Raw genomic sequence first — 11650 nt, 5'->3', positions numbered from 1 at the left:
GTCATTAAGCTAAAGAAAACTAAGCTAATAATTGGACACGTATCCTTTGGACTGTTACTCCTTTTTACAGTTCCGTTTAGTGACCACGAATAAAAATTCCAAGTCAAGGTTGAAGTTGCTGCACGTTGCAAAACTATACTTTATCATACACAGCAACCCCAATCTCAACTTGGAACTATTATTCTTGGTCAGTGAATGGAACTACTCTCTTTGAAGTCATCTCTATGAAGTCATATTTATTCAAGAAAGCATATTCTTTTTTCGTAACTGCAGTTGGACTTGAACTTTTATTTTCTCTCTAACTTTGCAAGTGCATTGAGCAGTAGTAAAAGGGGCTATAAGAATGTAACATTATTATTATCATCATCATTATTATTATTACTAAGGCTGCATAATGTATGGCGGAGAGCCGGGGCAGGTGAAAATTTGAAATGTCCAGAATAATTCTTAACACCCCCCCTTAAAGTCATGCAAAAAAAAATACGATCCCCTCGAAGCAAGGCTTGTAGCTTCTTCCAAAAATTGTGCATCCCCCCATTTTTCTGATAAAAATTTGCCCATCCCCCCCTATTCCTACAAAAATTTTCCTGATCCCCCCTCAATTTCACCTGCCCCCCTGCCATACATTATGAACGCAGCCTAACTGTAAATAGGAGTATTGTGTATTGTGACGCTATCATTTTACTCTGGAAAACTCAAATTCCCCCTGGTCTCCATGAGGTTAATTAGCCTGTGTCTTAAATAAAGTAAAGTTGGGCTACAGCTACTCTATTTGTACAGCTTAGGCATATTTTAGTACAAAAGGCATTCATTTGTTTTTCAGTATTTTTGACAGAGCCAAAGGCCTTGAAGGCAGTGAAATAAAAGAAATTTGAAAAGCACAATTGACAGACCCTTCTAGTTTGGAAATAAGATTCATTGGTGAGTAATTTATACATCTTTCAATTATTATTAAAAAAAGTTAATAAGTATGTTAAAGAAAGAGATACTTGTCAAGGGAATTACAAGAATAGAAGTTAGTTATAAGCACTTTAAGCAAAATATATTTGATTTATCCTGTAACTTAATTATATAAATATGACACCAAATTTTTTTACACATCAATTATATACTTTTTTGAAGATTTCGATGTAGATCTGATCAATAATGAATCAGCATAGCCCCTGTTAGGTATTTTCTACCTCTCCCCTCCCCCCACAGATGTGCATTGCTCTTTAGCAATGATTGCCTTTCATCAGACGCATTAAAGGAGCCCTACCGCACTACTTCTGTGTATGTTATTTATGCTTGTGTCGCAAGGAAAAATAAAGCAACCCTTGTTAATATATTTACCAAACGAGAAAATAGACTAATAATTTTGAAAATAAAATTTTTGTTGCCTGCCCTTTATAAAATCGTCCAGCTGGAGTTTTATATTCAAAGGAACTTTAAGCTTCCAACATCTTCCAGACAATAGGCAGTTAAATAGACCTCTAGCTTGGGTGCAATAAAGGTTTTGCACCATCACGTGCCGGTGCCATAATCCAGCTTGGACTGCCTGTGGTTGTATTGTTCCTGCCATCTAACATGGCTGCCGTCACGTGATGGTGCAAAACCTCTATATGTTTTCCCTTTTTCAACCGCATGTGTTGCTCCCTTGAGAATAATAGATTCATTGCTTCAGTTGTATTCACATTCATGTGTCTTCTCATACACAGCTCCTAAACAAAGAAATGATACTCCAGAGAATGATACATGTTCTGAAGGGGGAAAACATTATGCCCAAGGTAATAAGGCCTATTATAATAATTCTAATTATGAAATAAATCACTTCTATTGTAATACTCACAACTCAAGTGGTTCTACTTCTATCATGATAAAAACTGTATTGTCTCTAATATAATTTCTAGTTTTAAGAGTTTCTTGTGAAACAAACTTGGGGCAACCAAAGCCTAAGCTTTTTGCTTTATTTGGTTTTCCAAAATAATCACTATTCCTGTCGCAAGTAAGTCGCCAAGGTTTGTTCTGACGATTGTTAAATTCATCATCTTGGTCAATGAGGATGAAATCTACTCTCTGTTGAAATGGCCACGGTAGCACGGCATCGTAATCTCCTTTCATAATTACAACATAAAGTGATAAATGCGTCCCTTTTCCTTGTCCTAGTCCATTTAAGAATGCCTCGGCCCGTAATTTATATCCATACTGTCCTGAATAGAACGGTGGACTACATAACTTTTCTTTATCCTTTTTGGTAGCTGACTGTTGGTAAAGTTGGTAATAGTTGGATATTTTCCATAAGAATTTTCCATTTGTGCAGACCTTTTCCTGTCGTTGTTCTAATTCCTTTATTCTAATATGAGCCATGTCCAGATGAGAAGGCATACAATCTTCAAGGTGTTTGTCCATATCTGACCTTTTAACCTGCATATTGAACAATTAAATATTATTAATGAAGTGACATCTTTATGATGTAGATCCTTTATTTTAAATGCATTATGGCAATTTGGTTTTTCGCTGCCATCAATGAAACCTAATTAGTTGGTACCTTTCATATTTTTGACTGGCTGCAGCAAAAAACCAAATTTCAGCGTGCAGCTCGCAGACAAAGAGTTCGCATGCTTATGAAAATTGCAGCAATATTTTTCTGTAATAGGATTTGGATTGATCAAAGTGAGGGAGGGAGGGTCTGCAAAGGATGACCCTATAGCTAGGGCCAACAAACTCTTATTCCTGGAGTCTGGTCTTTGTAGATAGGAAACGTAGGAGATGCCAGAAATTTGTTTGAGTTGGGTGGGTTCAAAACATTTCTACCTGCCTTGCCTTCCATTAGGAAAGTGTGAATATTTTTTATGTAATGTACTGGCTGCCAGAAAAATATCAAGAATCCATGGGTTCACAAATAATTTAAAAACTGTGATACACATTGAGAAGCAACAGGCCAAGGAGTTAATTAACACACTGGATGGTTTTAAATCCATAGGTGTTTTGAAGGTAAAATTTTATCAGCGTAGACCAACACTGACATGAATTAATCTTTATCTGGTCAAAACGTTAAGTATCATGCTAGGTTGAATATTTCATCCGTCATCGATCATTTAGCTGGACCTTCCTCCCTCAGCATGGAGTAACAATCTCTCCAACTTGTCAGGCAGTATTTCAATTTATGTAACCTTAATCATATAAAATATTCAACTCCCTCTTAATTAATTAATTGATTTTTCATAATAATTATTACACAAAGATCATGTTTATCTGTAATTAAAGCCTTGCCTTACCTTGATCTTACATCCTATATCATGATATTTACATGGTACAATGGCTAATGGACAGTCCCCATCAACATCTATATGGGCTGCCATCTGAAAACAACAACATTAATAATAATATAATATTGAATAACAATAACGCAATCCTGTAAATTTGTAGAGAAGTAAAAGCCAGTGTTCTAGCTTGAACTAGTTTCAACTTTTGATATCTTTAATAAATAGATTAACGTGTCAGTACAAGATTAATCTTTCTTCATTTGCCAAGATATTTGAGCCTTTATTTGAATAGCATTCTTGCTAATGATCATGACCCCAATTTATACATCTAGTTTAGGGTTAAGCAGCATTTATCAAAATGACATCCATCAAGAAGTTTAATTCCAAAGGACACTATATCCTTAGAATGTCAATAGGAATTGGAGCATGTTTCATTGACCCAGAAAACTCCAGATTTTGACAGGCCATGCTTCCTGGTGTGTCACGCACTTGCCTGAATGGATCATATTGTATCAATTACAATCTCTACTAGAAATGACATCAGTCATTACATTTCTTTAGAGGCTTTCATCACGCTTGACTTACAAAGGAGAACAAAGAACAAAGAACAACAAAAAGACACAAAAAAAAACAAAAAAACAAAAGCTAACAAGCGTGATGAGGTGAAGCTGAATGGACTCGAGGTCCCAGCAAGGCGTGTGACAGAACTTTACCTCTTCTCTAGCAATATCTGTTTTACCACAGTTGTTAATACATTTGATTGGAACACGTTTACAAGCTTCTAGATGTGCCTGGAAATGATACGATATATCATAATATAACTAAAATGATATACATAATTTTGTTGTAAAAATCTTAATACAATAAATCCTAATTGCCTGTATATCTCTAGGGATTAACACACCTCTGCACACATCTCAGCTAAGACACAAAGAGTTTTTAATGAAGTAAAAAAATATCATTTAGCACTAATCTAGCTATAGTATATGATTACTTCCGGCGCCTAACATGGCAGCCACATATTCTTTGTCTGTATATACGTTATTGTTTTTTATGGTTTGTCGCTGTTATGTAGTCCCTTTTTCTTATATTGATAATTATAACATTAATCGTCATTTGGATCTTGAAAGAAGTAAATCTCTGCACTTTGGTTTAGTGATTAATTCAGTGGTTTCAAGTTCATCTCCCTGGAATGTTTGTCAGTTAACTTCGTTTCGTCTCAAGTCTGGTTTCTACAAGTCTCGTATTGCCGTTGGAAAAATATCTAAGCATGGTTATACTTCATTATCTATTCCTGGTCATGATCCTCCAACTGATATTACTATTTCTATGGATATTCATCGTAATCCTGGCCCTTCTTCGTTTAACTCTGACCTCAAGACTACGGTTCAACGACTTCATATGGTTCATCACACAAATAATTATCATCGTTCATTGGATATGCCTCGTCTTTCTTTACAACATTTAACATCTACACCTGTGTTATCCCATGTCTTTTATGGCCATAACAGAACATCGGTCCTTAATTACAATAAAGAAATCCTGGATTCCACAGCTGGAAATTCAAATCTTAACCGTCAACTGCCGTTAATAACATACTCAAGAGCAAATCTTTTCGAACTTCGCCGTAATACAAAAGCTCCTTCATCTTGCTGCTCCTCTGCTCTTAAGGAATTAAAGCTTTTTCGATTTCGTGGCAAGCGAGGTGGTCATCGTACAGATCGTTCTACAATTTCATCATCACCTGCTTCAACAACAAACATTAAAATTCCTGCATCACTTGAACCTGCTTCAATTTCTACCTCAACTGCAAACTACATGAAATTTTGTCTCTTAAATGCTCGTTCAATAAACAATAAATCTCTTTTAATTAAGGATTATGTTGTTGAAAGAGACATCGATATTCTCGCTATAACTGAAACCTGGCTAAAAAATACTAATTCTGATTTTATTGTGCGTGATATTTGTCCTACTGGTTATTCGTTTTGTCATGTTCCTCGTCAAAATCGTACTGGTGGAGGTGTTGGCATAATGTATAAAAATAGCCTGAAAATCAATCATCATGTAACAATGTCTCACACGTCTTTTGAATTTATGGAAATGCTACTTCATCATCAATCGTCTACTTATCGTATTGTTATTGTTTATCGTCCACCCTCTTCAAATAGCTTGCTATTTAATGATGATTTCACTACTCTCTTGGAACGACTGGTTACATCTTCTGGCAAACTGGTAATTTCTGGAGATTTTAACTTTCACATCAATGACACTAAAGATAATAATGCTAATCGCTTTATGGATTTACTCGATTGTTTTAATCTGACTGTCCTTGATCCTGTTTCACCTACACATAAAAGTAATCACGTTTTGGATCTAATCATTACAAGATCTGATGAAAAATCTGTGACCAACCTTACTGTACACGATCCTGTTTTATCTGATCATTATGCTGTTCATTGTATGTTATCTGTAAACAAGCCTCTACTTCAATCAAAAAGCATTTCTTATCGCAAGCTTCGTGCAATAGATGCTGATTGTCTCCAACAAGATATTATGAACTCTGCACTATATCAATGTCCTGCTACTCAACTATCTGATTTGTGTACTCAATATGACTCTGTTTTATCGTCTATTTTAAATAAACATGCTCCTTTACGTTCTCGATCCATCTCCCTTCGCCCAAGAGCTCCATGGTATACTGACGAAATTCAAATTAATAAAACAAAGCGTCGTAATCTAGAAAGACGTTGGCGACGTTCCAAATTAGAGGTTGACCGTGAATTATATGTTGATCAATGTAATGTTGTTAAAAAACTGATTTTTGATGCAAAAATGAATTTTTATTCTAATTTGATTACTGATGCTGGTTCTAACAGTAATGATCTATTCCGTTCTATTGATCGATTGCTACACCGTATACCTGAGAAAAAACTACCAACCTCAACTTCATCCACAGATCTAGCTAACAATTTTGTTTACTTCTTTAAAAACAAAATCGTTAACATCAGAAATGGCTTCGTTCCTACGTCACATCTTTCAAATGATTTCTCTTATCTGGATTCACCTAAACTGGATTGTAAAATTGATTCATTTTCGCCTATCTCTATTGATGAATTATCAGTCATTGCGAAAAAGATGTCATCTAAATCCTGTAGTCTTGATCCTTTTCCTGCAAGTCTCCTACTTGGACATTTTGGTGCATTACTGCCTACTATATGTGAAATCGTTAACCTGTCACTTCAAACTGGTGTTGTTCCATCTTCTCTTAAAGTTGCTGTTTTAAAACCGTTACTGAAAAAACCATCTCTTGATCATGAAATTTTTGGAAATTATCGCCCTATCTCTAATTTAAAGAATATCTCCAAGATTATTGGAAAAGTCGTTTCCCTTCAGCTAAATGATTATCTGTCTCTGAACAATCTCCATGAACCATTGCAGTCTGCATACAAAACATTTCATAGCTGTGAAACTGCTCTTCTTCGAGTACAAAATGATATCCTCCACTCCATTGACAATCGTTCTTGTGTTGCCATGCTACTCTTGGACCTATCTGCTGCATTTGACACAGTTGATCATCAAATTCTTCTAGATCGTCTCCATACAAAATTTGGCATTTCTGGCATAGCTCTTCAATGGTTTAAGTCCTACCTCACTGATCGCTTTCAATTTGTTTCCATTGATGATTTTTCTTCTGAAGCCCTTCAACTTGATTGTGGCGTACCTCAAGGTTCTGTACTTGGTCCTTTGTTGTATCTCCTTTATACTTCTCCAGTAGCTGATATCCTCCGAATACACAGAATGTCTTTCCACCTTTATGCTGATGACACTCAATTATATATTCCTTTCTCCTGTAATGATGATTTGTCCCTTAATGATTCCATGAATCTGATTGAAAACTGTCTATCTGATATTGATGCTTGGATGACTACAAATAAATTGAAACTAAATAAAGGCAAAACTGAATTCCTGTTATTTTCTTCAAAGCACAGCCCACAGTTAACTCTTCCTTCTCTTCAATTTGGTTCTGATGTGATAATGCCCTCAATGCATGCTCGGAACATTGGTGTCATATTTGATACGCATCTTACTTTGGTTCGTCATGTGAATAATATTTGCAAGTCTTCTTTTTATCATCTCAGAAACATTGCTAAAATAAGAAAATACATCTCTTTGAAAACAACTGAAACTCTCGTCCACGCGTTCATATCCTCCAAACTCGACAACTGTAACTCTCTGCTCTTTGGCTTACCAAACAAACTCTTAGATAAACTACAATCTGTACAGAATGCTGCTGCCAGAATAATCACTCTTTCCCATAAACATGACCACATTACACCTATCCTCGTTAATCTGCATTGGCTACCAATTGAATCTAGAATCAAATATAAAATCCTATTACTTACTTTTAAAGCTCTTCATGGCCAATCTCCTATCTATATCCGGGAACTCATTTCAGTGTATAAACCGAACCGTAATCTTCGTTCTGCATCACAAGTTCTTCTATCAGCACATTCTTATAATCTTAAATCTTATGGTCATCGCTCCTTCTCTGTGGCTGCTCCTGAACTCTGGAACTCACTTCCAATATCTCTCCGAAATGCATCAAGTCTTGCCTCATTCAAAACTGAACTTAAAACTTATCTCTTCAAATTAGCATATTCTTTGTAAATTATTTTATTTTGTCGTTGTCTTTGTCGTTTGTTTACTAGCGCTTAGAACAGATTTGTATTTGCGCTTTATAAATAAATATTATTATTATTATTATTATAGTGTGTGCACTCTACCCTATGTGTGCCCATGCTAAATGACAAATGCTGGCCTGAAGAAATTATACTCACTGCAAGATTTCCAAGTTCTCCTGACCAAAAACAATCTGTACCACTGTTATAGCATCTAACAGACAGAGACAGCACTGTTCGTTTGCAGGCTTTATCAGGATAAACCTGTTAAAACAAGTCATACTTTCAGAGAAACAGCTAGTGCCTATAAAGGTGCATGCACCTTCTATATATAAACAATGTAGAATACATATCTTTCAAACAGTCAAATTTAATTTAACAATACCCTGAAACTTCTTTAGGATGATCACTTTAAATTCAGTCAAATAACTAGTGCACCTTATACATGCAGAATATACATATCTTCCAACATTCAAATTTAATCTATCGATACCCTGAAACATCCTCTGGGATGATCACATTAAAGTCAAGGCATGTCTGAGTTGAAATTTAGCTTTAGGATAAAGTATTTACTCAAGAAATACTACTATTAAATTAGTATAAATATATTGACTTAATAATCTGAGTAAAGCATTTAATTATGAGAAGAGGCTACAAGGGAAGGTTGAAAATCCTCTCACTGCAAAGGAGAAAACAATGTATCAATATTTATTTTATTGACATGTGATGTCTTCAGTTACTTATATTAATCAAACCAATGCTGTTAAAATACTCTCATAGTAGTATGCTGTGAGGGTCTTAATACCGCGCTGTTTTGACTAGAAATTCTGCCCTTTGACACTACACAAAATAATTAACAGTGATCGTCATGATAACATTTGACCTTTTATAATAATTACTCTTTAAGGCATAGAATAAAGGCAAGATCAATTGGAATAGATTTTGGGAGAAATTTAGATGGTTCCGAAATGTTTTAGTGCAGGAACAAAGACAACAACTAAACTTAAATAGGAACATTTAATGCTACAAGTGTTTTCTAATCGATGTTTTGTATAGCTTGATTGGTTTAGGAAACAGCTTAACGAACAAACAGGTAGCCTAAATACCCTAGAAGATAAATCATTTGAAGAATAATGAAATAACAAAAACAATGCAGTTTAGTCTGAGATACATTGTACGAGGTTAGGCTGAGTCATACAGATAGATATCAAGATAAGAAACGATAAATTAAAATTCCACATATTAAAGCAAACAAAAAATAGCCATATATTAACTTGTAAAAACAAACATTTAGGGAAAGATAACTGAAGTGATGTCTATCTTTTTGCGAATAAATAAATGAATAGGAATGAGAATAAGTAGCAGAACACAAAAAATAGAATGAAATAAGATATATAATAAAATAATGAATCATACCAAGAATTTTTGTTCGTTATTACCCTTGATGAATGTGAAAAACATATTCGTTTCTTCTTTTGGTTTAGTCATAACTGTAACATCAAATCTTAGTTACATCTGAGGCACATATGGAATTTGATATTACATTACATATTTCAATCTGACCCAAAGACCTGCCATTGTCAGCATGTCTAGTTATCTGTGGCCTAACAGTCATTATTCCTTTTTACCTGGTTATAAAAAAACTACTACATTACTGAGGTGAAATACTCAATAACTCGTGCATACCCTCAGCTTTTTGGTATGGGCACTGAAATGCCTGTAATAGAATGGCAACTATTTTTAGATCAGGTCTGTTTGAAGTGAATAAGTACTGTATAGAGAAGTGTCTGTATTATAGAGGACTGTTTGTAAGAGAATAGCTACAGCCAAAACTGAAGAAAGTGTCCTCATAGAGATGTCCATATTTTAGAGGTCTGTTTATAAGTAAATAAGTACTATTGAGACCAAAGGAAATTTCCATAGCAAAACAGTACCTATTTTATCCATCTATTCAGCGACATAATTCAACAGTAGCGTAAATTAGGGTTTATTTCCTGGCAGAACCAATGACTTGGCATTCCCAAGCAATTACTCAACAGTATATATATTTTTATTATTATTGTTCCATTAGGAAAGATAGAAATGATCGACAAAAGAAAAAGTTTTGCTAATATTTTAATGCTATCATCTTTGCCCAAGGAGACATTTATTGCCGAATTACAAACATTTACTGTTGACTGATTTTAACATCACGGGAACAGTGTACAGTTTTCCCATACAAAAATAAACCATTACTAATAGCATTTGAATTCAAAAGAGCATTATTTTAATAAGAACTAAAGTGACTGCTATACAAGTGTTAAGACAATACATCAAAGCAATATAAAGTACTTATACCCCGGGGGTAAAAAAATTATCTTAACATCCAAGTTTATTATTTTATTTTCTTTATCAGTACTAAACTGTAATAATAAGTAATTTCTTTCTAATTGCTTATAAGATTATTACTTTGGACAATTTTTTTTGAAAACGATTTTTTTAGAGGGTGGGGACTTTTATTTATATAAGTTACCATTTAAGTAAAGTATGTAAAGTAATTGCAACACTATATTCCAAACAAATCCTCCATCACACACTTATCAAAGACAATAACCTTGTGTATTGACAAAAAGAATTATTGCTGAATAAGAACTTTATTCCGAGCAATAAGATACCATGCAATTCACTGTGCTTTATCAGTGTTATTGCCCTCTGGTGTTTTTTTGGTTTGGAGCCTAGAAAAAATCACTAAATAGGGAAACGTTTCGAAAAAAGTTCAGACGTTATAGAATTGCAGGAACTGTATTTTATTGATATATTTTAGTTTTGATATTTATTTTTTGGTGGGATAAATCAGAAGATCGAAGTGGTATTTTTTTTTTTAAAAAAAGGGGTTATATTTGTTGATAATTTTGACTGATATTTTGTGAATTATGCTATAAATCGCGATTAAAATAAGCCATATTTTGTGGGTTTTTAGATAGTAAGAATATTATATTAGGGTTTAAGACTAATAAAGAACAAAACATTTAAAACAATGAATGAATAAAAACCACAGTATGAAAAATAGTGTTAAACGTATAGGAATGGTTTGTGTTAAAAACATCAATATTCTCTCCAAAAACCCTTACCTTATCGCGAGAAATAGTCCTCCGATCGATTGGACAAAGAGATGGTGGTTTCCTATAGGGAAAATATAAAGATTTTTTAACTTTTTGGTTTGTTTTTTAAGTGTTAAAAAATAGCGAGAAGTTCCTTTTGGAACTCACGTACCTCAAGATGGGTTCAAGGCAAGACTCACAGAATCGATGGCCACAGTCTCGGGTTTGAACGGGCTCTCTGAACGGTAGCTGACAAATCGGGCACTGATAATCAATGTGGACAGGAGTGACAAAATCAGCGTCGAAACCTCCTGCTTGGGATTTGTTTAAAGGAGGTAGATTGCCGTTAAAAAGGGCTGTTGCTTGAGGAACAACAGCCGACACGGACGCCATCTTGGAACATGCTCAATCGATACGAGATTACCAATACATTATTAATGATTTCCGATGCTGGTGATGGCCGACTCTAAGGGATGGATTGCTATCGAAATATCTTTTAACCGCAAACATTCCGATACCAAAAATTCAAGCATGGAAAAACTAGTACTAAAAACGTGGGAAATTATTATGAGAGGTCAAGGATTTTGGAATAGAATTATTCATCAGAGGTTGATGGTGAGGAACCCCCTGGACAGGGTCAAAGCTG

General features: G+C 34.6%; 1 protein-coding gene across 1 annotated transcript; it reads right to left on the bottom strand.

Annotated features, from left to right (window-relative positions):
* Positions 1–1016: 1016 nt before the first annotated feature.
* LOC116301755 (TNF receptor-associated factor 4) lies at positions 1017–11546 on the bottom strand. Its single transcript, XM_031710871.2, has 6 exons — positions 11177–11546; positions 11035–11086; positions 8084–8188; positions 3959–4036; positions 3258–3341; positions 1017–2403 (listed from the first exon to the last, which is right to left on the bottom strand). The coding sequence occupies exons 1-6, from the start codon at positions 11395–11397 to the stop codon at positions 1825–1827; spliced, it is 1119 nt and encodes a 372-aa protein (XP_031566731.2). The 5' UTR covers positions 11398–11546; the 3' UTR covers positions 1017–1824.
* Positions 11547–11650: the final 104 nt, after the last annotated feature.

Source organism: Actinia tenebrosa, unplaced genomic scaffold (genome assembly GCF_029948245.1).
Source record: "Actinia tenebrosa isolate PJP-AT-01 unplaced genomic scaffold, QUT_ActTen_1.0 PGA_scaffold0__85_contigs__length_37466705, whole genome shotgun sequence".
Classification (NCBI taxonomy): Eukaryota; Metazoa; Cnidaria; class Anthozoa; order Actiniaria; family Actiniidae; genus Actinia; species Actinia tenebrosa.
Note: the sequence above shows the minus strand (reverse complement) of the source record. Positions and strands in the feature narration are given on the sequence as shown.